Raw genomic sequence first — 27,932 nt, 5'->3', positions numbered from 1 at the left:
CAATTTACGAGCAGTTTTTGTTATTTATAAAAAAAATAAGTATGCCATAAAATGTGACGGCCTAAAACTTTCCCATATAAGCATTGCCTTCAAGTCAGTAATTAAATAGTGAACGAGTTTTTTCGCCTCGACGTCGAGTTCGTGTGTAGCGACAACAGGTGCCTGACTGTCACAACGTTTTCATAAAAACATCCGTATTGTCTAAAAAAAAGAGGGGGGGGGGACTATATGTACGGTTAGGACCACAGATTTCAATGGCTTTTGTTGCTCTTAGTGACCGATAGTCGTTATGCGTTCAAGCTTACTTATATGTCTAGTTGGTTCTCTGAGGTGTGTGTTTCACAATTACTTCTCTTTGAAGGTACGAGTGTTGTGCGTCTTTTGCACGCATGTAGTCGGCCCTCTGGCGGCTTGTTTCCAAAATATCTGGATCAGTTTATTCGCTGTACCCCACAAATGAGCGGCTGGGCTGGGAACTGTAGTGTTTTTCTGACTAGTCGCAATACATCACTTTGTGCACCCATGTGCAGGGCAGGAAATGTATATACGAAACAACACGAAGACGCAGGATAGGCATTCGGTGGACGGAGATATTTGGAGTGGTTTAGACGCTGCTTTTGGTAAAAGATGTGCTGCGTTTGTGCATCTTGTCTTAAACCATTTCGGCTTGATAGCGAAATTGGTTCCCTGCCCTAGTTTAAATGTCTCTTTGTTCTTGAGGAGGAGAAAAACGGGATAATTGTTGAGGTTTTACGTCCCAAAACCTTGATATGAGTATGAGAGACGCCATAGTGGAGGGCTCCTAAATTATCGACCACCTGGGTTTTTTTTTTTAACGAGCATCTAGATCTAAGAACAAAAGCCTCCAACATTTCACCTCCGTCGAAATGTGGCCGGGATTCGATCCCGCGACCTCCGGGTCAGCAGTCGAGCATCATAACCACAATAGGCCACTGCGGCGGGTGAGGACAAAAATATGGCGCTGTCTTCTGAAACTGTGCGGTGGCACGACTCGAGTTCATGAAGTACCTTGCGCTCGGTACACTGTACCTAAATGAGAGTTGTTGTTCTCAACTTCAATGCCTACACAACATAGACTGCTCATGGCAGAGTTCGTAGCGGGGACGAGAACCAGTTAGATTCGTACTTGCTTCCAACTTCTTTTCAGCCTTCTGCCCTAATTTTGAACTTCCGCCGCGGTGGTATAGTGGTTGCAGTGCTCGGCTGTTGGCCCGAAGGTCGCGGGTTCGACCCTGGCCGCGGCGGTCGCATTTCGACGGAGGCGGAATGCTAGAGGCCCGTGTACTGTGCGATGTCAGCGCACGTTAAATTACACCAGATGGTCAAAATTTCCATAGCCTTCTTCTACGGCGTCCCTCTTAATCGTGTCGTGGTTTTGTCACTTAAAACCCCTGCTATTATTATCCTCACTTTTAATGAGGATAATTTTTTTTTTAAATTACATATGTGTTTATTTAATACACAATTGACAGGCTAAACCCGAGGTGCGCTGCTTCGCAAGCATCACACTTAGCGGCGATGGCGGATTAAGAGATAGGTCTTGTGAGCCGATCAGTCTTCATCGCTGCCCTCGCCGTTGTTTGAGGTCTTCTTCGCTTGAGATCAAGGGCGTCCGTTGTATGGGAAAGTGTCTGCGTGTCCTGAAATCTTCTCGAAGGGATAACGAATGAAACGCTGCAGAGGTGAGCGAGCGCTTCCCACGCGTCAACGCTCCGGCCCAGATACTACAGGGAGTTGTACGCTCCTAAGCGAACACTTTTAAATGTCAAATTTCTTGTTGAAAGTGCGTAAAGATGTCCTTGTACAGTTGCAATAGTGCCACCGCGTAAAATTGCAATGAATCGTCGTCGCACCAAACAGACAAGACCAAACCATGCGGTGGTTGGATGCTTGCCCTTGGTCCTCACGTATGGTCGGCTGACAGTGCAGAAATGAACCGTGTCAAGTTTTTGCTGTACTGGTGACCATCGAAAGGGTAGATTGGGCCTTCTCGTCAATTTGAACAGTTTGAGCGATTGCCTTCGAGTTTGCGGCTGCTCTGCGAGTTCTTGCCTTCCCTGCGATTGGGTCGTTATATCGCTGCAGTCTTGTGCCGTTCGCATTCGTGTCCAAGTCTTGCCCCTCTAGTTTGTAATACGTTAGTTGCCGTTGTCGGCGTGAGTTCTACTCGTGCTGGCCGTTTCTATAACAACCGGGACAGAGAAATACCTTTCTCGCCATACTTTACGCCTGCCCTGGTCAGGTGATAACGGTGATCGGTGGTTGGTTGGGTCACACTAGAAATGCTGATAGGAGCGGGTTTTCGACGGGGAGGGGGGGGGGGGGCACTGGGACTTTAAATACGTGAGGAGATTACATAAAAAAGGGGCCATTAGGACGGACACTTCTGCTATAGTTGGTGATGGTTCATCTTAGAACGGAAAACAACCCAAAAACGGAGTGCTGCGCACAAAATTCCTTATTCTCTTAACGAAACAATTGTGGCGCAAACTGAGAACAAAGAAAAAACACGAGAGAAGACAGAATAGGGCGCCAGTGTAGAATATGCTTTAGCAGAGTGTAACGTTGGGTGAGTTGGTGCCTAGCTTAACGAAAGAATTGTGGCGCAAACTGAGGACGACGAGAAAACGAAAGAAGAGAGGATAGGGTGCAAGTGTAGAAGTCTACGAGCCAGTCTCACATGAACTGAAGACGGTGGCAACGAAAGCACGTGCATTACTTAGCCCTAAATTCACGCGTTTCATTCCGTGAGCACTGTAGTACATTACTATCGCTCATAACGAGCCGATCGACTCTGATCACTCGCATCACGAAGATGGCTCAGTAAAGTTGACAAGAAAGCACAGATAACCGCTCCCGCCCACTTGTGCACGTATGTCCAACGCCACTTCCGTAGAATCCTCAAGTCAAATGATTTCCGTGCGGGAAAAAAAACATAAAGAAACGTCTCTGGCAATCGAAGTTTTAATGGAGTCTGCGCGCCGCGGCTTGTCTCACTCTTTGAACTCTAGCCACTTCACCGTTTCGCAGCCTACATCTTCGATTGGCCTCAATCACTGGATTCTCAATTCGTTATCACTCTCTCTTACAGGCTCCCTTAAGGTTGTGTCAACCATCGATTGGCTGTCGCATAACGGTGCTGTACGCTGTAATTGTAATGTATGTATAAAGTGTAGGGGTGTGCGAATAGTGAATTTTGGAACCGAATCGAATACGAATCGAATAGTGACGACACCGAATCGAATACGAATACTAATCGAATACTTTTCGAATAGTTTTCGAATAGTAAGACAACCATTCTCAAAACGGTCCTAGAACTCCGCAGCGTTTTTTTTTTCTTTGTTTGAAAGAAATATTCACGAACTTTCACCAAAGAGCGTTGCGCTGACTCAAACTGACTGACTCAAAACTGACTTTTAACTGACTCAAAATACCACAGCTATGAAATCTGAGGTAAGCTCGTATACAGCAGCGACCAGGGCCTTCGAAATATTTCTAACTGTATGTTGAAATAAAGCAGTGACGGCAGATACTTTGTCGCCTGCTTTTAAACAAAACTGAGACATAAAATCTAAACAATTTTGAACCGAAGACTACGCATACAGCTAAGGCGGTAATGAAACACATAAACCTGCCATCGCAACCTGGTCCCCGGCACTGAAGGCATGTAGACATCGGTGTTGAAAGCTGTATCTGCAAGAACAATTTACGCAAACACAACCCTTGCATCTATTGCTATTCATGAAGCTGAATGCAGGTGCACCTTCAGTTCTTACAAGATGACGACAGGAACTGATTAATGCGATGCAGAGGCAGCATAGTAAAAACTGAGCGAGTATGGAGCTTTCATGAAAAAAACACCTTCATCCGGTAATCAATATAGCGTCGGTAGTTTCGTAAAAGCTTGGGCTGCATGCATACTGGTAATTTAGTGATTAAAAGAAGAAAAATGGCCTTTAACTATTTCAGTTTCATTGTTTTGGGGTTCTCCCGTCGGCGCTAATTATTCGAAAACTATTCGAAAAATATTCGGTATTTCGAGTATGTACTATTCGATTCGAGTACCGAATCGAATAGAATGCTATTCGATTCGTTATTCGAAATTTTCGAATATTCGCACACCCCTAATAAAGTGCCGTTATGTTCCTCGCGACGCAGCCAGGCTTTCTCGTACGAATTGTCCCCATAAGAAGGAAGAAAAAAATTGTAGGTGTCCTTAGCTGCTCTTAAAGGGGCCCTGCAACACTTTTTCAGCATGGTCAGAAATCTCTGCCGATCGGTAGTCGAGGCTCCTGAGGACACGCGAGCCAATCATTTAGCGCTGCACGCGGCCTAGAATTTACAATGAATTCTCAAAGCCAGCTAGACATGGTTCCCTCTTTCTACAAATGATGCCATATACTGAAATGACCGCGCCACATATATAAAATTGCGCCATATACCCATTTATTGATCATCCCGTATATTTGAATTCATTCAGTCGGGCCGATTCCTGAATGTAAGGCTTAGAGAGTACCACAGCTCCCTTAAAGGAACGGCCTATTCGCACCTTGCGATGCATTGCCGGGATTGCGGATGTGAACCTGGTTTCTCTGACACTTCTGTAATTTTCAGACACGAGAATAAATTAACAAGGGAGGTTGTCGAAGCCTTTCTGATTAAAGAGAAAGGCGACGCGTGTGTCAGCCACCCTTCACTGACTCTGCTGGAAAGCGAATGTAATCTATTGCAGAAATCTGGCGTCATACCAGTGATTTTGTGGTGTTTTTCTTGGGCGTTTGTGAGCAGTCTGCGCAAGTGTGCACGCATGTGTGCCATCTAATGGGGTTTACCTTTACCACTTTTTTTTTGTAATAAATTCAGTTTTAAGGAGCGCTCGTCGTGTCCACTCTTTTTCGTCTGTCCTTGTTTTTTGGCGCTTTGAAGTTGTTCCATGACAAAATACTACGTTGGAGTGTAATCGTGCGGCTAAGAGAGCACGACAACAAGACTAGAAGCTGCCAACCTGACGGTTTCCTCGCCCTCTACACTGTCGTGTGGTTGTCGGCCAAACTTTGACCGGACTATCGCTTTGGGCCGTCGCAAGGACGAGATCACCCGTTTAATCGTAAAAGCTGAGCCTATCGACGCTCTTGGTGATATCTGCGTAAGTAAGCCATCTGTATCATTGTCGACAAAAGAGTTTCCTGTGGAAATTCTGACATCCTGGTACTGCCTGGATTTCACCTGTTACGATGCTGTTCTATGGGCGACCCCCTCGGGCGTTTCTGTCGTTATCACCACATGACTTCTGTTCACTGTTGCGGTTGTGGTATATTTAGGGTAGTCGGTGCGCGAAAAATAAGCATTAATTGTTGTGGCTAGTAGCGCTGCGTGTGTTGTCTTACATTTCTTTTGTCCTTGTGTCGAGTTCGCGCTGCAACCAATTCCTCCGCATGAAGGCGCACGCCTGACGTCGAATCTGTTCATTGATTACCTCTGTCTGTATGGCGAGTGTGGTAGAATTGAGTGGCGCCTGCTTCTTTTGCACTGTACACAGACGGTGCGCGTGCAATTTTTAATTGTCGTCTTGAGCCACTTCTAGTCTTTCTCCGGGAAATTTCCTTCTGCGTAAGACACAGGGCACGCTTCACACAGAATCACGTTTCCGTGTTTGCGTTTTGTCATCCGAACGAGTGTACGCTTCCGTCCGCGAGTCGTCGTGAGCCGGAATTTCAACGTTTGTTACTCCCAACGAGGAGGTCATTTTTCGCGCGCACAGCTGTGCCTAACACCTGGTAAAATGTCGATTGCGTGATTTCTTGCATTTTGCCTCGCAGGCCCAGGCTGCTGCAGCACCAGCAACACCAGGAGCACCAGCAAAGCCAGCAACACCAGCAGCACCAGGAGCAACACCCGCAAAGCCTGCAACACCAGCAGCACCAGGAGCACCAGCAAAGCCTGCAACCCCGACAGCACCAGGAGCACCAGCAAAGCCTGCAACCCCGACAGCACCAGGAGCACCAGCAAAGCCTGCAACCCCCACAGCACCAGGAGCAGCAGCAAAGACTGCAACCCCGGCAGCACCAGGAGCAGCAGCAAAGCCTGGAACCCCGACAGCACCAGGAGCACCTGCAAAGCCTGGAACCCCGACAGCACCAGGAGCAGCAGCAAAGCTTGTAACCCCGACAGCACCAGGAGCACCAGCAAAGCCTGCCACACCGGCAGCCCCAGGAGCAGCAGCAAAGCCTGCCACACCGGCAGCCCCAGGAGCAGCAGCAAAGCCTGCCACACCCGCAGCCCCAGGAGCAGCAGCAAAGCCTCCAACACCGACAACTGCAGCCCCAGGAGCACCAGCAAAGCCAACAACACCAACGCCAGCAGCGCCAGCAGCACCAGGAGCACCAGCAAAGCCAACAACGCCAGCAGCACCAGCAGCACCAGGTGCACCAGCGAAGCCAGCAACACCAACAACACCAGCAGCACCAGGTGCAGCGGCACCGATGGCGCCACTGGACGTCAAGGTGCCAGTCGTGTTCGTCTTTGGTAAGCAACCAAAATTTCTGTACTTTGGTTCAGTGACTAGTCATGGCGGCTTAGTGTCCATGGCGTAGAGCTGATGCGCAACAAAGCAGTACTTTAACGCGATAGTGTTATAGAGTTCGTGTCTCAAAATTCCGGTGTTGGTATCGGCGTCGTTGGTTGTGAGCCAGAAATCGAAAAACCCTGCAAATAAATAAATAATAAAAATCTTCAGTTCGAGTGGGAATGAAGCCTATGCCTTCTGCGTGGCTGTCAGGTGATTTACCACAGACCCACGCCAGTGCTTGAGTCTGCTTAGGAAAAAAGAACCCTATACATGTGTCATGTAGAACGATGGGTCCCTTTAACACGTGTATATTGCGTGACAGGTGGGTAGAATTGCACCAGGCGTCAAGCCATGTGAATTGCGCTACGAGTGGGTGGATTAAAGACCCGCCCACTACAAAGTGTTCAGGCATAATTATTCATAATTAGCAACGTCATGAACAAAGTGTGCACCTGCGCGTATTGTCTTACGGACGCGCAGTGGGCACTCCGCTGATTCACAATATTATGAATTATGGCGTAGTGGGCACTTAGCCCACTACGCCACTGCACTTGCAGTAGGAGAGATTCAAACACACTTTAGGAGAGCTTCAAACGGCCAATGTTACGCGCACAGACGTTCGTTCCCTCGCGGCACGGTTGAGATGTCCGCTTAGAAGCGAAGCCTGGCAAGCGAATGAGAAGACGATGCGAGTGGGGCCAGATCACGCTATTGCGTTGTACTCTTGAAGGCGAAACTCAAGTATTTGAACTTAAAGCGAAGCCCAAGTTCTTGGTGCCACCTCGTATTGCGATTTCCGCGTTCTGACCGAGGAGAAATGCGAAAGTGCATGGGTAATTTAAAACGACCACGAATGATCAAAATATTATGGTAGGCATCTGCTATAACTCGTTACGTAAGACCGCAACGTAAAACGTCAAAGGAAATCGGTGATACGTGGACCGACGGTTTAGCTGTCATCACCAGCCGCGTCCAATAAATATTGTGGCGCGTAGGACGTCATGTCTGTGGAAGTTACTGCATCAGATGTTAATTAATTTCTGAGGTATTACGCACCAAAATCGCAACATGATTGAGACATGCCTCATTTGGCTTAATGGATAAATTTTGATCACATGGGACATATATACGTGCGCTACGCTTAAATTCTTTCATTAACACTGTGAGCCCTCACAGGCTATATATATATATATATATATATATATAATATATATATATATATATATATATATATATATATATTCACGGCTCCGCGACGCGTACCGCAACGCCGAAAGAAGGGCGAGAGCTGAACAAGCCATCTCTTCTAGGAACCAGCGACCAAACTTGAGTCTCGATGTTCGTCGAGGACATGCTTCGTCATTTCAGGCGTGCAAACCCCGCAACGCCCAAGGAAAAGAAGGTGCGACGTTTGAAGCGGGGAGTAAACGAGCAGCTTTCCTCTGGACTCGTACGCATTCCACCGACAACTGTGGCCGAGTTCATGAGTAAGGCAACCACGACGCAGCGCACTCTCCCGCCGCGGTCGTCACAGTACCAACGCCACGACACCACGGCTGCTGCATGTTCTATCGGGTTTGAAAGCGACAAGCGTGCAGGTCCTTGCAGACTTCATAAGAAGTATTGTGCGTGACGAACTACGTCAACTACAAGTAGTGGAACCCCAACCACCCGTGACAGCACTTGCGGACGTCATCAGGAGTGAAACCAGACAGGTGGTAAAACTACTCGCACCACCATGACCTGAAGTCGCCGTCCTAACATATGCGGCGGCAGTGAGAGCTCCTGCGACACCATAATGAGAACAGTGGCCCAGGCATCTCATCTGTTTCCGGACTCCCCTTCGCCCCCCGGCTCATAGTTCCCTAACGCCACTACGTACCTGCCACCTGGGTCAAGACAGACCGCTGGTAATACAAGTGTATGACGCACGTCGCATAAACGCCCGCTCTGCTACCTTTGTGGAGAAGCGGGTCACGTGTACCGCGACTGCCAGTACCGCTGATTAAGTCTCCGCGGATTCCATCCTGATGCGCGGTGCCCACGCTACGATCAACGCCCCCGAGAAATTGAAGCGTATTTAACGGGCCATCGAATTCTTTCTACCGTGCAAGGCCGCCGATCGCGATCACCATCTCCTCGCTGGTCCACGTCGCCTAGCTTGTCATCGTCGACTTACGCTTCTGTTAGGAGCCGATCACCGAGTTTCCGCAGGGGAAACTAAGAGCCGCGTCTTCTGGAGGTGAAGTCGCTTTCCAACGAACATTCGAAGAGCCTTCCTCGACGCATCGACCCGACGAAGACCGTTCTGATTTTTCTTTATTTTTCGAGAGCAATAAGATTGTTTCTGCCGACATCACCGTATTCTTTGATAATGATGCTGTCAGTGCCCTCGCCGACACCGGTGCCCATTATTCAGTTATGAGCGGCGCACTGGCAACTAAACTGAGGGAAGTCACCAAGCCATGGCAAGGACCCTAGTTGTGCACGGCAGGTGGTCATCTGGTGATGTCGACGTATTCGTATTCGAATCACATATTCGAATCACGTATTCGAATCACGAAGCACGTATTCGAATCCGTGCGTCGAGGTACACAGGGCCCTTCGTCGTATTACCTGTGTGCTCCCGTCCAGTCATCCTGCGAATGGACTTTCTTCGCGAATACGGCGCAGTAATTGACCTACGTGAATTGCTGGTGTCGTTCAAGTACCCCGTTCCTCCTGAAGCTGGAAACCCCCAATTATCGAAGACAGCACTACGCGTGTCCGCTGAATCTGTGACTCTGCCCCTCCAAGCAGCCTCTTGGTCATAGTTGAACGGGAACAGGACGTCCCCGACGCTGTCATCGCTGAAGCAAATTTGTCTTTCCTTTTGCGCAAGAAATCTGCGTTGTCCGAGGAGTTATTTAGCCTAGAAACAGACAGGCCCACCTACCCGTCACGAAGTTCAGCGAGGAATATTGTCATCTTACAAGACGCACCGCCATTGCATACTTTTCAGATATTGCGGACGTTCAGGGTCCCTCAAAGTTAGCTGCTGTTGCCTCGTGCGACCATTCCACCGAGGCGTCCACGCGCACTCTCGAGGCAAACCAGGGTCTACCTTCCGCACAACGGGAACGTCTTTTGGATGTACTCGATTCATTTTCGAGATTGTTTCGCTACAACGTCGAAGCTTAACCAGACGCCACACGCCATCATATATGAGCCGTCCGCTGTGGCACGTACACGCTTAGGAGTGGCAGAAGAGAACGTTTCTCTGGTCTGGTTTCGGGAAGACGTGGACCCCTGGCTTTCTTTTCTTGGTTCTCCCGTGACAATATACTTAAAGGAAAAGAATGGTGTCTGAAAAAAAAAAAAGCTTCGCTGTTGATTCATCATAAGCACGAGTCAGAACCACAAAGACAGGCGAAGGGGAAAATCGAATAAAAACATAACCATACTCAACGTCACAACGATTCTGATGCAGACCGTTAATGAACACAAGACGATTAAGACCTTGAAATGCGTTGGCCGAATCTCATCTGACAAATGAGTTGACACATTCGGTGACGCATTCCATTGCTTGAAGGCTCTGTGGAAAGAAACTATGTACCTGAAGCAGTGAATTGGTTTGCGGAGTTGAACGTCCCAAAGCGACTCAGGCTATGAGTTGCACCGTAGTGGAGGGACCCAAATTATTTCGACCATCTGAAGTTCTTTAATGTGCGCTGACATCGCCCATTACACGGACCTCAAGAATTTCGCCTCCGTCGAAATGCGACCGCCGAGACCGCGGGATCGAACCTGTACCGTTCGGATCTGCAGCCGTGCACCCGCGGCGGTTGTACCTAAAGCAGTCATTACGCGTTGTTATAAGTGGCATGCAATAACCCTGTCGGTGTGTTGATTCTTCGTGAGTTTTAATTTTAAACTTTAACCTAAATCGGTGTGTACGAGAATTTTTGCATTGTGCCCCCATAAATCTGATAGGAAGACACGAGTGTGGATCTGGCCGCCGCGGTGGCTTAGCGGTTACAATGTTTCGGCGCCGAAACTCGCGGGTTTGATCCCGGCCGTAGCGGTCGCATATGGATGGAGGCGAAATGCTAGAGGCCCTCATACTGTGCGATGTCGAGGGACGTTAAAGAACCCGAGACGGTGGAAATTATCCGGAGTCTTCCACTACGGCGTCTCGCACAGTCTGAGTCGCTTTGGGACCTTAAACCCCACGCACCAAGCCGAACTAAGCAATAGCAGACGGGATCAGAGAACAAACATGGGTGGCCGATATCCCAGTTGACATTAAGACGGGAAAAAAAACCTTGGAGGACGCTTGAGCTTCGCCTTCAAGAGTAGAACGCGATAGCGTAATCGAGCCCCGTGCACATCGCCTTCTCATTTGCAAGCCTGGCTTCGGTTCTCGGTGCATGCCTCAACCGTGCCGCAAGGAAACGAACATCTGTGCGCGTAACACAGGCCGATTCAAACTATCTTAGAATGCCTATTCCAAGTACAGTTGTTCAATGCCCACTACGCCATAATTTTTCCTTTTGCGAATCGGCGAAGGGCCCACTACGCGTCCGTAAGGCAACACGCGAACCTACGCAGCTGCTCACTTTGTTGGTGCTTTTGCAGCTGATGATGATTAAATATGTCTGAGCGCTTTGTAATGGGTGGGCCTTTTAAACACCCGCTCGTTGCGCAACTCGCGTGTTTTGACGCCTGGCGCGATTCTACGCTTCTTCCACGCAATATTACATGCGTTAAGGAGGCTCCTCCCACCATTCTCCCACCACATGGCATTCCTATAGTGTTTTTTTTCCGAAGCAGTTTCAAGCAATAGCATCGCTCAGTGGTAGAACCCATGCTTGCCATGCTGACTGCCTGGGTTGGATTCTCACTCGAACCTAAGAATTTTATTATTTATCTTATTGCATCTTTCTCGATTTTTTGGTCACGGACAATATGATTTTTCGCTCACAACCAACGACGCTGACACCGACGCCGGAATTTCTGCCAAACGAGCTTTTTAACGCTATCGAGTTAAAAATGGTCCTGGGCAGGTCACGCCGTGAGGACAGATAACCGATGGTCAGCTAGAGCGACGGAATGGATACCAAGTGAGGGGAAGCAGTAGCGTATGAAAAGAAATATTTTTCGTTGGGGGAGCTCAACCATACTTATGTATGTTCTTGCGTGCGTATGTACGTGTGGCTGTATATATACATATGCAAAATAGAATTTCGGAGAGGAATCTGAACCCCCCCCCCCGTTTCCTGGCTACGCCAGTGATGGGAAGCGCCGCCGAGGACTATACAAAGCGTTAGGTGAAGCGATGAAATTAAGAAATTTGGAGGCATAAAATGAAACCAGCTCGCCCAGGACAGGCTGGGTTAGAGATAACTGAGAAAGGCCTTCGTCCTGCAGCGGACATAAGACAGGCTGACATTGGTGATGAAAATTTGGCAACTGTGACCGATATCGAACCGTCGAGCTCAGTGCCGTGTTCATTTTCTGAGATGGGTTCAAACCATGGTTGAAGCATAAAATTTTCTTGTTGAAAGGCGTATAAAGCAAGGTCGAATGAGTGTTAAAGCGAAGCTGAAACTCTCACAGTATGACATGGGTTGACCACCGGAGAAGACCTTGCAGAGAGAGAGAGAGTGTCCGTGAGAAGGCTTTACGTTTACGGCCGTTACCAGTAAATAATAAAGTACAGGAACTTTATACTTACACTGTGTGCGTACCGCTTCCAGGTGTTTTGCGCACCATTTAGTCTTAACTCAGTAAGTAAATACTGATAAAGTACTTTTCGCATGAAGAGTTTTAATAGTCTGCGAAGAAGTAAGACAGAGAAAATTAAAAACAGGGTGGTACACTTTACACACTGTAGGACCAACGGCATAATGTTCTAATTGGCCTAGAGTTACTCGAGTTGTTGAAAGTGCTATTAATTAATGAAATTACGTTTAGTTATGCTAATCTTTAAGTATTCCTTTAACAGGGCGTTAGTCGTGATTAAAATGTTGGGAAAACGTATACTTAAAGGCACCCAGTGAAGTTGTTGCCATGTTAGATTTTACGTAAATCTTTTTTTTTTCGAGCCCCTGAGGAACGTCTGCAGTGTATGAAAACAACGTCGCTGCACGTTTGTGAGTCTGGATTGCCGTGTTGCAGTGTGACAGTGCTTTCAATTATGTTTCAACAACATGCAGTCCGCATGCCCGTTAAAATTATACGTGTTTGCTTGCATCCGTGTTCAGCGCCAGCTTATCATTTAGGACTGCGGCCAATTTCAACCTTCGCAACGAAGGGCTCGATAAATCGCTTTCTTTTCTTAAAGCTACGCGGACTTCGTTTTTAAAGGGGCCCCTGCAACACTTTTTTGAGCAGGGTCAAAAAGCGCTGCCAATCGGTAGTCGAGGCTCCCGAGAACACGCGAGCCAAATATTATAGCGAAGCGCGTGGCCTGGAATTTGCAATAAATTCTCAAAGTTAGCTGAAAATCGCTCCCTCTTCTCTCGACAAATGATGTATTAGTCCGCAATATATGACGCGATTGTCGGCAGTTCCACCATTGGCTGATGTTATAATCACGATAACACCCTCATTATTACCTTCGTTGTTAATTTTGAGTTCGATAAGTAGATAATATGTACGTTTATATTGTGTTATGCCGTTAAAACACCGAACAAACATTAATATTAGCACTTCAGGTCTCACCGACAGCTCGTGTGCTCGTAGTTGCGTGGTTGCGTTTTCTTCACCATGCGCAGTGCCGATATCGTGAATATTTCTGTGCTTTTGACCATCGCCGGTTGCCGTTGAGAGTGGCAGACGTTCGAGTGTTACCTCGTCAGCTGGAAACTGCATCGTCGGCACGTTCTCACGACCGACCGAGGCAGGGGTGCAGCATTTCTCCGATAACAATGCTGGCGCCGGCTAGTTTAGGATACCTGTGTTCGCTGTATGGCGAGAGTCCCGTTCGCTGTCTGTTCAGTATGTCATCGAGCCGTACCTCGGCGTATCCTCCCCGTAGTCTCACGTTCCCGAGAAACCGCGACACAGCAACCAAGCAGACTCGCATTTTCACGGTAGCTGCAGACAGCCGGGGGATGGGTCCGCGCCGGCCCGATGCCTCACGATCCTTTCTTCTAGTCTTTAGTTCTTTGTTGTCAGCCCGCACTCGCTGTGCGCCCGCATTGGAAGAGCAAACAGCATCGAAGTACCGCCACTGGGAGAAGGGTGCACGCAGCTTTGCCGTGTTGAATACGATTCAAGCGCGAGCAGTGCGACGAGGCGGTGTATCGGAGTGTGGGTCGAAACCGATCTCAGCTGTCATTCGTTCCAAACGCGCACGCAGGTTTGCGTCCATGGTTGGCAGAGCGATGAAAACACTACGGCAGTTCGAGGTGCACACCCAACATTACCAAACCGACTCGCAGTTTTCAAGCACGCGCGATACACGGTGCGATGGGCTCCGCTCGACGACGACCACGCAAGCCGACCGGAAGTGGCGCCACAGACCACGTGGTTGCGCCGAGACGCCAGAGAGAAGAAAAATGAAAAGAAAAATGCCGCCGGTGCTGATGTAACTCTTGGGCAACCTCCTCGCACCTCCGCCCTCCCTCCCTCTACGCCCCGCGCAGCTTTCCGCGCGCTGCGGCGTTGAGTGGAGGGAGAAAGCTGCGGAACGCGATTTCTATACTTTGGTAACACCACTCAGACTTGACGGATTCGAGATATTTTTGCGGCATATGACTCGTGAAGAGTCATACGTCAATAATGGGGCTATTCCAATATAACTTATAAAGGTGTTGCAGGGCCTTGCATTGCAGACGCGCAAGCTGGCTGAGTCGTTTCGTTTAAAGTGTTTCGCGGGTCTTTATTAACAGCTCGGAAAATACTTTCCCTTTAACTCGCGGAAGAAAAGATAATCTCATGTAAAAAATTCGCTCGGAATTTTCTGAGCACGTTCTACAACTTCTCACACGCGACTTAGACCCTGTGAGCGGCGACTATTTAAAATTTTGCTTCATTAAACACAGCAAGGACCAAATGAGGAAACTCCCTCCGTCTTTTGTCTCGTGTCGCGGGCGATGCGATGGCTTTCCTGAACAAGTCGATAAGTTTTAGCATTTCAAGTTTACTATCTATGAGCACCCAACTGTGTGAATAGCTCCAGACGACTACGTACAGTACACCGTGGGCGTCACTTGTCTAAGGCGTGTTAATCAACTTTTGATGTTAGGTTTTGTATAGTTACGGGAAGCAACCGATACACTACATGAAGGATTCGCTTGGCGGGTTCAATCACAAGCCATCTACTTTCGGGAATGTGGCTCTGTAAGGCTATTTCATGGATGGGTTTCGATGCCGCCATACTGGGCTGTTAACCTTGCCGTTTTGTATGTTTAACAACCAGACGAACCGTGCGGCGTTAGATGCATACGCATGAAAACGACTGGGTTGGTGCACTCGACGTTTCATGACAGATAACCATGTCGCGATATACAAGGGGAAAAATCAGTTTTGCCGTAGGGACGAAGCAGTGAATGCGATAGCGACAAATTGGAATGTTATACGAAGTAAGACTAGCAACTCTTTTGAATTCGATCTCGCGTAACTGATCCGATTTCGCGTAACGCTGGCGTAATGGAATGCGGCTGCTCCAGGGAGCGAAGCCATTTTCATGCTGTATGTCGTCTTAATGCGAAGTGGTGAGAGAACAGCACGTACAAGTACATACGAGCCGTCTCCTGGTGTTTGCGCGTGCGCCAGTGCTCGCGACCGCGCCCTTTTGATAAGGTTTAGCAGTTCGAACGATGCAGTCCAGTGCTAGGCAGTATCGAAGATACATGTATCTTCGGTACTATCTTAGATACTCTTTGGGTATCTTGTATCTGTATCGCGATACGTCTCGCAAAACAAGTATCTGTATCTGTATTTCCGATACATTGAAGATTGTATCGTGTATTTTAAGATACAAGATACTGCGATCACCCTATCACCGTGCGAAGCAACAAACGTTGGCTGAGCTCCGCTTCTCAAGCTGATACTGCTGACGCTAAGTCACAAGAATAAAACTAAAGGCAGGGACATTATTTGATCTTTCCGCAAGAGTTTTCCAGCGAAGATAGGCGATAAGCTCTGAGCGTCCCTGTATATTTGTTGAGCAATGTTACGAGGTGGCGCTCGCGTCGTCTCGACAGACAAGCGCGCGAAAGTCTGCGCCCAGCCGAATTTCTGTTCAATTGTTTTTTTTTTTTTTAGTTTTGTCAGTGCCATGACACTTGCCACTTAGCCACTCTCGCGAACTACAATGCGTGCGGCGCCTTTTGCACACATGCTGATGACGCTGTGGAGTCATTATCGAAGTTCCTCTTGGGTGGTGCTTCGTTACGAAGTCTGAAGCATGCAAGAATGGCGGGCTGCTTTGCGTCTCGTGGCTTTCACACATCGGCGATTTGAAGGATCTCGTGGATGTAAGTTTGCATTACATGCGACGAGATTGACTTATAGGCAAGTAAGATTCTAACAGTTACAGCACCAACAGTGCCGATGCTGGATTTAACAGAACAAGCATTCACCTAACAGACGTTATCTTGGCGTACGTCTGTTTTCCTTTTATTCAAAGAGTTCTTAAAATCATGCTTTGTTTGTTAGCAGACGTTCTTTCTTAGCTGTCCATACCATACATTACCTATGTTTTCATATTTTTTTTTTCTGCTGGTCTGCTTACTGCAATATGCCTTTAACGTGCTGCTAAGGTAAGCTCTCCGCTTTATTCCTAGTTTTAACTGTCTGCGTCATTTCTGCTGGGTGATTCCACGTAAGATCGAACAAACGATGGCTGGTCGACCTCTTAAATTTATTTCAAAATTTTATATATTATTGCCTGATGAGTGGAAAGAAGAGATCCGCAATTTGTTTTGCCGCCAAAATTTTTTTCGAAGCACAGGAAATCAATAATGACGAAGAGGTGAAGTGGAGCGCTCATCCGCTCTGCTGTTTTGGCCAACTTTCGTTATGAATTGCACAAAATATATTAAAGTTAGGTAGCTGAAACTTCTTTAACTAAATAGATGCATGTTTTTGCTTCTGCTCAGGTATTTTTAGTTTTTATGTGTAGTGTAAATGTTTTTATAAAACACCTCAAAATTGGCCCAGGAAACGTTATTTTCTTTACTTTGAAGGTCTTTATCTTAAAAAAGCCTTGTAGCAGAGCGACAAAAAAATCCGCATTACGTTTTTCGCATACTTATCTACCAAACTGCCGAATCTTATATTTATATACTTTTTCAGTGAAGAGATACGATCGGGCTAAGTTCAAGAAAACACCGAACAATGGAAACTTCTGACAATTAAAAAACCCATTTTTTATATTTCTTAAACTTTGTCCACTTATTCTCCTCCACATCAACTTTCACAATCATTGAAAACATATTGCATAATTTTGTTGCACTAATAGTTACGGCCCCTCCAATGAGACACTTAGGCAAGGATGGGCAATTCCGACTTCTTGCCCAGCGAGTGTATAAAATGCAGGCAGGATTGAATTTCTTTTTATTAAAAGGCTAGTAGTACCGAAAAAGGTGTCGGCGGCACTGAAGACTGTTTATCTTGAAATTATTTGGTCATTGAAGCGGTCACGAGCGCGGGGTTACCAAGCAGGCGTGCGCGCACCCGAGATGCTCGTTTTAAGAGACGGCGCAGTGAGAGCTCGTTTTCGCATCCTCCGAGTCTCCGACCGACTGCTCACCCTAGGTTGCGGCGGTCGAAACTCGATGCCCGTGTGCTTACAGTTAAGATTTATAATACCATGTGGTCGAAATTTCCGGAGTCCTCCACTATGGCGTATATCATTATCATATTGTGGTTCTGTGCGACGTTAAACTCAACAATTATTAGCTCTTGTGAGTTCCGCCTGTATCGTGTTCCCATACTTATTCCCCTAGTTTGATACAGGACCGCTTTTCTGGTTTACATAGATATATTTGTTTTTCTTTCTTAGTCTTCTCTAAATATTTTTACTTTATTAATCACCAGGTAATCGGAGCTTAATTGGCGATATAGTGTGAATAGCGGCGGTGTCCTGCGGCACTTCATGCAACTTTGAAACACGTCTGAGACGTTTTCTGGGCTGCAGATGTTCTCCCATAAAGGAAAAATTCTTAGAAGATCGCGCATTACTGAGTACGTCGCTAAAGAACGCTTTACGCCACCAAATAAGTAGAATATAAAAGTAATTGCAGTTTTATGTCTTCTACGTAAACAAGATGGATAGCAAAGAATGTCGCTACCAGCGTTCTCGCTGATGCACACCTGTCCGGTGATCGGGTATACCGAAAACCATTATATGTTTACGGGCAAGGTAGAACTTAACAACGGCATTTGCACCATTGTGCGGAGCCATCTTATTGAAGATGGCAGTCCGCTAGCTGGTCGGCAAGCAGAGCATCGACTCTACTCAATTACAAAAGCGGCAAGCAAAAACTGTTATCAGCGAAGTGTATAAAGAGCTGCCATGGTAAGCAGCTAGATCAAACCGAATAAGTTGTTCGGAACCGATCTCTGGGTCGGTCCCCTCTTTTGGGAGAAATAAAGTTTTGATCATCATCGGAACAAAAGTAATATATAGCTTCAGCAAGAAATACAAAACTTTGGAGATACTAACAGACACTCCATTCAAATGAAACAAAATTGGTCTCAGTTAATGAACATTCAAGCGAACATTTTTGTTCATGGGCGTTTAGTGCTGCATTACCGTAAATACCCATATATGATAAAAAAATTTCGAATGTATCGAAGTATCTTTAGATACAATTGGAATGTATCGTATCGGATACAATCGGCGTTGTGGTATCTTGTATCTGTATCTCAAATACTTATTGCCTGAGTATCTTGTATCGTATCGCGATACAATTTCAAGGTATATTTGCCCAGCCCTGATGCAGTCCACCCCCCTACCCCAACCCCGGCGCCCCTTCATGCTCCTTCACCCGACTAAAGCCGGCCGGGGCGTTTACTCTCTGCTTGAGGAGCCACAAACGGCAGGCCTCGCACGCGGGACGATGTTATAGCATGCGCCCTTCGTGCGACGGAGATGGCCGGCTCGTTTCATCTCTACTTCAGCCGCATTCATCGCCAGCGCTCGCGCGCTTTTATTACTCGGGCGTAGAACATACGATGCGTGGGGCGATGTTATCGATTTGGACTTTATACCGAACATGACGGCGGCGGCAAAAACCCGTCGAAAGTGTCCGTACAATTGCTATCGCAATAATAAGAAAACATTCGTTTAACAGCCCAAGGTGGCGGCGCCCAGGTGTCTTACGTACAATAGTCTGTGTCGCTAAGGGCCGACCGGTGCGTGCAGGTGGACCCGGCTCCGGCAAGGGCACGCAGTGCGACAAGATAGTGGCGAAATATGGCTTCACACACATCTCGTCGGGCGACCTACTGCGGGCTGAAGTGGCGTCTGGCAGCGACCGGGGCAAGCAAATCGACGACATTATGAAGCAGGGAGCGCTTGCCCCACTGGTAAGTAACGCATTTTTAAGTTACCGGCAATGGAGCGCACGAAAACGCTTTTAGCGATTTCCTTTGCTGAAGATTCCAGCAATGAAATGCGAAGGAATGACCGTCCGTGATCTGATATTTTCGTATCAAAACTATGATTTGCGGGCTCCTTGGGACGCAGGTAGTCCATAACGGCTTTCTAGGTAAGAAAGCTTCACTGCTGAAGAGGGAAGTAGTTCTGCTGTAGCGTTTGCAGCCAGGACAAACGTCTTTCCTGGACACTTGTTCTCTCTCTCTCTCTCTCTTTTTTTTCATAAATTGAGGACTGAAAAGCAAACTCATGGACCGTCTTTGTGTGGTGTAACGCACAGTACTTGTGTTTAAAATTGTTTTACTTGGACGGAGACGCGACGTGACACGTAGCCACGAAGAAAATAAAAAAGAAATTCGTAGTCTTGTGTAGACACAGCAAAACAAGCGTAGCTACAACTAACTATCCCTTAAAGGGACACTAAAGAGAAACAGTGAATTGGTTTAGATTGATAAAGCGTGCTCGGAGAACTCTTGTGTAGTTTATTTCACCACCATAGGTTTATTATTAGAGGAGAAAACCAAGTTCAAAGTTTCATTTTTAAATTTTGCGCCGAACTTTGTAATTCGTGACGTAAAAGATTTCGAAGAGCATTTAACGTATTTTAGCGCCACTGGCTCGACGAAATTTCCACAAAATCGTTATGTCAAGTCTCTGGCCCCCTCAGAGGACAATGTACTTGGATTTAACCGATTAGGAACTACTACATTCTAGTACACTGTAGGAACTACATAGGCCAAAGCAGGCGCCGTCAAAAATATGTGACGTCACGGCAAATGGTGCGGGAACTCCAAGGTGGCGTCGCCACCTGTATTTTCTTTTTGCGCGTTTTCTCGCTTATTAAGCGTCTTCTCGCAGCAAGCGTGGTCATTCTGGTATCGTGGAAGACTACTTTACTAATGCGAGAAAAATCGTTTTGCTCTTTAGTGTCCCTTTAAGCTTTGGTGCTGTGGCTGAATGCGTGTTCGATGGAGCACGTATAGCAGGCTCGTGAAGGAGGGATGAGCGGGCGGAGGTGGGTGGGCCACCTGACTTTCTCGGCGTTTAGCGGCTAGCGTTGACCAAGGGACACGTGTAACTCAATTATTGTATGTTTTTTTTTATTGGACCCGCAATTAACCTTCGGCTATGGGTCCAACCAGTTCCTGGTGAACTTGCATGCTGTATGTCTGCAAATAAAGAATTTCATTTTAATAACTGAAAAAGAAGTGGCACCAGCGTGAGGCACATGTACTCGTGCGCGAATGACTACTGTGTATACAGACAGGCACACGCACTGTAAGTCTACGCAGTACCCATAGTCCGCCTACCAGTAGTAGCTACGTTTCTTGACAGTGACTATGGCATAGGTTTCGAACGGCAGCATTAAATCTGGCTCTTATAACGCGCCCGGCGCATTCGCATCTGTACGGACGTCTATGCATTAGTGATGCAGAACTATCGATGGTACTATCGATACTATCGATAGTTGAGTCACTATCGAACTATCGATGGTAAAAGAAACTATCGATAGCGCTATCGATAGTAAGTACTATCGATAGTTTAAAATCAACAGCGCGAACTCATTGCAGAATAAACTTGGTTTCCCGCGCGTGTGGTACATATATAGTGGAATCGGAGGAGCAGGCTGAAGGGCAAGAAAGTTGACATGCTTGTGTTCTTCACCAGAGTACTTCGCTGACACATGATCATAATGTCAAAGTATTCAGCTGTAGCGGAAACGAAGCCGTTGCATGGGGTGGAACTGCGCGGCTTCAGTTTTATATTGCATTTTATGATTTCAAGGTAAAAAAAATGATGAAGAACAAAGTTTGGTAATTGTAAGATGTAACTGGCTGCTTTTAAATATGAATTTATTGATGGACATATGCCGCCATTTTCACTGCGCAAATAATTTATTTCGCCAAAACATTGCTCATAAATTAAGCGAAGCTGATAGTAGGTTATCGCAAATATTTTGGCAATTTGGCCAGCCTTGTTGGCCAAATTGGACAGCATCGTTATTCGCACCACTATGGATAGTCTGTCACGTGGTTGTGACGGTGAAGGATGCTGCAGCAAGACTGGGAAATACGAAGCTCTTTATTTGGTCGAACTTGTGCCCAGAAAATCAATACTCAGAATACAAGCGATACACGCTGGGCACTGATAGAGGAGAGAACAGTCGCCGGCCGTCGAGTAATTTGATAATCGGCAGAACGCTTCGTATTTTATACATCAGTCATCAAACCTTCCAGCGTTATCGCTGGTGCTCGCGTAAGCTTTCGAATAAACTTGAATATTCGCGTCCGGCACGTAATCTTAAAATGTCAAACAATCGCGAAGCTTCTGAAACATTGCGGCGCGGTCTGCGTCAAACGCTGCTAAGAGTCTGTGGGTGAAACTCGAATACATCAATCAAAGCAATAAACACGCGTGGCAGTAATATCGCTAGTAATATTACCGATGGTACTACCGATTCGGCTATCGATAGTTTATCGATAGCAGTACTATCGATAGTTTGTTTACGCTATCGATAGTTTCAAAGAAACTATCGATACTATCGATAGTCAATTTACCGATAGTTCTGCATCACTACTATGCGGCATATATGAAAGGAGGTAACACACACAGACACCGCCTCCCCCCCAAAAGGACGGTTACCTGTTGTTAAGCGTCTTTTTAAATGTTAGGAGTGTTGCATGTGAAGTTATTCAATCTGTGCTCGTGATACAAAAGCTAACCTAAAATAAGCAGCCAAATCGGAAAAATTACTCTCCGCAGTATGATTTTTACGGTGGATCTTCACACGTATTCGCACGATATCATGGATGTGTTTGAGAGAGCACCAAGGTTAAAATACATTTATGTCGCTCTATGCTTTGTTTGTGACCTTTATTTGCCCAGTCGCACAGGCACAGTAAGTAGACATTTGGATTATACAGGGTGTCCCAGCTATCACGCAGCACGATTAAAAAAAGGAACGGCGTTACGCGAAGCAAACCTATATACTGCATGTTGTTCCTAGTACACTGGAGTAGCCACTGCTATTTTTTTCTTTAATGAGGTTTAAATAATTAGTCATAAATATATTTGTAACTCGACAGGTACTCACCTAATTGTCAAAATGTCAATGAGGCATATGTAGGCATGTTCAAATGGCATCTAACTGCGCTACTTTCAACAACGTGCTAATTGCGCGCTATTTTCTTTCCGGTTGGTAAAGAAAGCCCGCGAAATATGAAAAGTGACACGTGACTAGACTGTCGCGCGTCGGGAACCAGCGCCCTCAAACAAGCTCCCTATGAGGTATACAGTATCAAGGGAAAAATGCAGAAAGAAAAAAAAAATGCACCACCCTATCTGCCACTCCCCGGCCTAAGAAACGCACTGATTGGTTTTACAGAGTCAGGCCGTAATCAGATCACCTGCCGCGTTATCAATGAGAACAGTCGGCCGTGAGATATGGATAATGATTGTGGCGTACTATCGAACGGAATGAATCCCAGCGAAATTGCACGAATATCGTTGGCGCCCGACCTGTACCCTTGCCAAAATGCGGAACGCTGTCTCTGGCAACGGACAAAGGCAAAGCGGTTGTTTGCAGTAAGCTTATTTGAGGGCGCTGGCTTCCTTTGCGGGTGGGAGCGTAGTCACGTGTTAATTTTCATGCTTCGCGGGCTTTCTTTATCAGTCGGAAAAGTGAGCGCGTAGTTAGTACGTTGTTAAAATAGTTAGATAAATAGCAGTTAGATGTCCTTTTGAACATGCCTACATACGCCTCATTGACATTTTGACGATTAGGTGACTACTTGTCGAGTTACAAATATAGTTATGACTAATTAATTAAACCTCATTAACGAAAAAAATAGCAGTGGCTACTCCAGTGTACTAGGAGCAATATGCAGTACGTTTGCTTCGCGTAACGCCGTTCCTCTCTCTTTAAATGGTGCTGCGTGATAGCTGGGACACCCTGTATATTACTACTTGTCGCAAGCTTTGTTGAGCCTGTTTAGCAAGTGCAGATTCAATAACGATATTATCTATCAGGCTAATTTACTTTGTATCGGTGAGTCTCGCCGTATACTCGATATAATTTTCGCCGTTTCTTCAACATCCAGGAACCCTCGGTATGTGAGTTATAAAAGATATTCGCAACTCTCTGTACCTTTTTGTACGATGCGCTATACTTGACACACGCAACCGTTAATTACCTGCGCCTGTCAATGGAGTGCTTATGTGATGAGCAGCTCTTCTTCGTATTGCAGACAATGATCCTTCAACTGATTAAGGAGACGATGCAGAAAGACCTACCGACAGCCAAGGGATTCCTCCTCGACGGTTATCCCAGGAATGTCGAGCAGGGGGAGCGTTTCGAAGCTGAGGTAAGCCTGTTGCCTACGCGAAGCTCGTCGCTCTTAATCTCATTTACACACGAGGGAACCTATCTACGTGAAGGCACGTACGCAATTTGTGTCCTCCTATTCACAGATTCCTCAGTGCTGCTGGGCATATAAGGTAATCGAGATGAAGCAGCATGACATCTCGCCGTGCTGTGGGTACAATATGGCGACTTTAATTCGATGACGTCATTGCATATGACTCCTGTAGCATGTGAACCGCGGTTAATGCAAGTAGCTGGAGTCACATTGTACTCTCTCTGTTTTCTGAAATATGCATATTCCTCGTGTTGCTGCGCAGAGGGCTAGAGAAAAAAACGTGTAAGACAAATTGAAGCTTCCAACTGTGGTTTATTTGGTGAATACAAGCTATTGTATGGCGCCTCTGCGATGGCACATGCTGAATAGTTTCAAAAAGCGATACAGATGAGGCGATATTACAATATGCAAAAAAATACATAACGAGATGTCTGCACTGCAGTAAATTGGGAAAAACCATCAAGAGAGCCGAGAAAGCTGGCGGAAACACTTGCAGTAGTATAACCTGATTTAACACAATCTGTTCAAAAGATATGCTATCATTTTCTCCTTATTTGATAGCGCTGTTAAAGGCGCACTTGTACAGCCTTCTCCCAAGCGTTCACTTCAGCTGTTGCTGTGTTTTATCTGCTTCGGATATTTCGCGATGATCTGCATAATTTTCAGTCACATTGGCATGCAGCGCTCACGGTGCAGTTAGTCCATAGATGCTGCTGTTGTCACCAGGCACACTATAAGGAGATAACTGAGAATGATAATAGAGAGGTGTGCTGTCTCTTGAAGTCTTGCATATCCGTGGCTCCGATAACGCTATCGCATGAAAATATATATTTATAGAGTGGGCCACACTGAATCGTCGTGAACAAACGTAAGCTTGGGTTGGCTCAATGGGGCCTAATTTCCTGATTTCTCGTCGCATATGTGTAATTACTTTATCGCGCGATGTGCCGTTTAGTTTTTCGTCTCGTATATTGCTTTTTAGAATGGTCCAGCGTATGCCTAAAAATGGTGGCGTGAACTAATGTGCCTGTATCGAATGAATCTCAGTTGAGAGTTGGCGTTTTTGTATGCGCTTCCATACATGTATACAGTCGAAAGCGATTTGAAGGTTATCTTGCGAGCGTCGGCCGGCCTAGCGTCGCAGGGGCCTAGCGGTGCGTTTCGGAACAGGGAAAATAAAGATTTCGCATTCTTCTCTTCCTTGTTGGCTGTTCCATGTTAAAATGGTCAACCCTTCACCCTGTCAATGTTAAGCTTTCCATTCGTTGCGATCAAGCGTACAGCTCGTTAGCTCTTATGTGCGCGCACGATAGCGAAATTGATAGGAAAGATATGGTATAAAGCTGGTGCTTGGAACTGCTTCACTTGAATGGCTTGCTAAGCTGCACAAAATATAAACATCGCGTCGTCACAAAAAAAAAAGAAAGAAAAAAGTGTAAATGCGCCTTCCTTATACAGGATTGATCGCAGCTTGAGGAACAGCAGAAAGAGTCAGGGAAGCTTGTTTTATACCTTCCTCTCTTCTAAAGATGATTCTGGGCCGCGGCACGCTGTTGTAGTTCTCGGTCAATGCTCGCGCGATAACCTTGAAATCGCGCTAGATTGTGCGTAGTACATTTCGGTTAAGCTTTGTGCACTTTACCACAGAACGGATCGCAAGCGACGATTCGCTGAAAATTGAGATTTACTAAATGTCCAGTTCGCGATTTTTGGCGAATACGGCTACTAATCAGCCCTCCACGCTTGTCTTCTAATACGCAACAATGAGTCGCTGAATACTTGACCTGGCTTTGCAAAAAACACTCCGAAACACTTTTAACGCGCCATCTGGGTGTCGTTGAGCGCAAAACTTACTGTTTTTCTTCTGTGCTTTGATAACATGAACGCTCCTGTGTATTTTCCTGTATGTATGTACTGAAACTATATACATTTACTATAATTTGTATTTTATGCTAATGTACAACTGTCAGCGCCTGATCAGCGCACGGGCTTATTTATTGCTGCTATACTGATGGGAGGACTTCAATGAAGTCTGAATAATGTCTATTACCCGTATTTCCGCGATATCTGCCGTAAAATTGATCGCAACAATAATTGCTCTGTTGCACACAGGCATGCGCTCCTAGAGGTATGACGAGCAGAGCTAATTAAGTGCGCACCATATAACTTTTTCCCCTGTTATGCTCTGCTATGTGCAGTGTAACGTAAGGGAACACAAATTTTGCCACCTCCACGAGGTATTGTAAAATCGCATGTCGACAACTGCAGGTGTGTACTAGAGGCATGTTCCAGGATCTATAGATCATAACTTCATCCCCGAGTTCACCGGATATTTCTCGAGGAAAAAAAAAAACAAATCGAAAGAATGATACGGTGAGAGAAGCAAGAGCGACCACACATTCTTTGCGCATGAAACTGCGCAGGTTTGCAAGTGCACGAACCTGATCTACTTCGAGGTGTCGGACGACACGATGAAGGCTCGAATTCTGAAGCGAGGCCAGACGAGCGGCCGCGTGGACGACAACGCGGACACCGCCGTCAAGCGCATCAAGACCTTCCACGACGAGTCGCAGCCCGTCCTCGACAAGTACAAAGATATCGTCCACAAGGTGGGCTCATGATTTTCTCTCGAGGAAGGGCAGTTTGCTTACATGCTGCGACCGGGAAACTAATCAAGGCCCATACTCGAGGCCCACGTTTTGCGACGACGAAGTTTGTAAGAAAAAATGACAGGTCTGCGCGGAACGCGCCGCACAGTCACAACGAAATCTGGAGAAGCGTCCTTTCTAGAGTCCGTTGTAAACTCTCTTAAGGGCGACTACGGCAAGCACAGTTACAAGGTGCCCACTACGACATAATCATAATTTTGCGAAGTAGGAAAATACCGACTATATCCATTATTCATCATTCTGCGGAGAAGCGAGGTGCCCACTACGCGTCTATGAGGCATTATGTGCACTTTGTTAATGCTGTGGCTGATGACGATGAAAAATTATGTATAAACCCTTAAGCTTTAAACCACCCACTAGTTACGTGTCGCATTGCGTGACGCCTAGTGGTATTTTACTCGTCTATCCCGCTATGCTACATCTGTTAACGTGATTCCCTGCCCGACATGACGACTGTATCGGGTCTTTTTGCGAAGTAGTTTCAAGCACCGGCGTGGCTCTGTGCTAGAATACTCGACTGCCACGTAGAGTGCTGCCACGCACCCGCGCTGCGCTCTAGCTAGAATCACGCGCGATAGAATTGCACCAGCGCGCTCGTGATCACGCTGAAAGGGAGCCAGCCGCACGTTTGAAGTAAAAATGAAAAGAAAGTGCTCAAGGTCATTTATGCGCGCTGACGAAGGGACGCATCTTCTTGCCCCTTTGTCATACCCCTCCCTGGTTATCCCTGGTTAGCTTTCAGCGCGCTCGCTGGTACGAGAGGAGAGAGAAAGCGCTTGGAGCATGCGGCAAATCCCCGTAACTCCGCTCGTATACTTGACGAGGCAATGAGCTCTTTTAAGGAAGCCATTAGACGATTACTTGTAAAAGTGTCGCAGGGCCCCTTTAAAGTTTGCGACAAATCCCTGTAACCCGTACTTCACGAATTCTCAAAATTTTTGTGGCAGTCGATTCGTGAGGCGATAAAATCCGATAGTGAGATCATTCGATGATTACTTGGAAAAGTGTTGCAAGGCCTCCTTAAGTGGGGACGAAGACTGTTCAGAGGTATTAAATTATTACGCGCTGCATTGGAGCCTGATGTGCCTCTTCCGGACAATAATTGTTCCAAGGTCTATAATGCATGCATGATCACAGCAGGCTTTTCGATAGCCTAATCGGCTAATAACCTATGAGACATTTTTAATGTAAGCAAATTACTCTGCCCTTTCACACTCACACATGCACACACACGGAAATGTTGTCTACAGCTGCGCGGTTACCGCGCAGGGCTCGCGGAAAAGCTTTAATAAGGTATGTTGTGTTTGTCTTTCAGATCTCAGCGGAAGACGATCCGGACAAGGTGTTCGCATCAGTCTCGGCCGTCATGGATGAAATGTTGAAACCTAAATAGTCAAGAAATTAAAGGTTTATGTGTACATACTTGCAGTATTGTCGAGCAGAAAGCTTCGGATGACTTGTTTGCCCGTGGGGTTAACTCCTTCAAGCCACGGCTTGTCTCTCCGGAGCACTGTGTCGATGACGTTGCGCATTTTCTCTGCTCTTTCATAATGATGATGAACTCTGCTATGATTTCTGGGAATATATCATTGTCTGGGACTTGGTGGCGCGCAGTGACTGTATTACTATTTATGGCATGGCTGGTGATTAAATAATGGGTC

At 46.6% G+C, this 27,932-nt stretch overlaps 1 protein-coding gene across 1 annotated transcript in view; it reads left to right on the top strand.

The window, feature by feature from the left end:
• The window catches only part of LOC119395286 (microtubule-actin cross-linking factor 1, isoforms 6/7), a 68,113-nt gene extending 40,420 nt beyond the window's left edge, over positions 1 to 27,693 (top strand). Inside the window, exons 3-7 of the mRNA XM_049411991.1 lie at positions 5,841 to 6,546; positions 18,951 to 19,114; positions 23,432 to 23,548; positions 26,026 to 26,211; positions 27,587 to 27,693. Of these exons, the coding sequence (XP_049267948.1) occupies positions 5,841 to 6,546; positions 18,951 to 19,114; positions 23,432 to 23,548; positions 26,026 to 26,211; positions 27,587 to 27,664 (1,251 nt within the window). The 3' untranslated portion in view covers positions 27,665 to 27,693. The remainder of the gene's footprint in view (positions 1 to 5,840; positions 6,547 to 18,950; positions 19,115 to 23,431; positions 23,549 to 26,025; positions 26,212 to 27,586) is intronic.
• Positions 27,694 to 27,932: the final 239 nt, after the last annotated feature.

This window comes from Rhipicephalus sanguineus, chromosome 1 (assembly GCF_013339695.2).
Source record: "Rhipicephalus sanguineus isolate Rsan-2018 chromosome 1, BIME_Rsan_1.4, whole genome shotgun sequence".
Lineage (NCBI taxonomy): Eukaryota > Metazoa > Arthropoda > Arachnida > Ixodida > Ixodidae > Rhipicephalus > Rhipicephalus sanguineus.
Note: the sequence above shows the minus strand (reverse complement) of the source record. Positions and strands in the feature narration are given on the sequence as shown.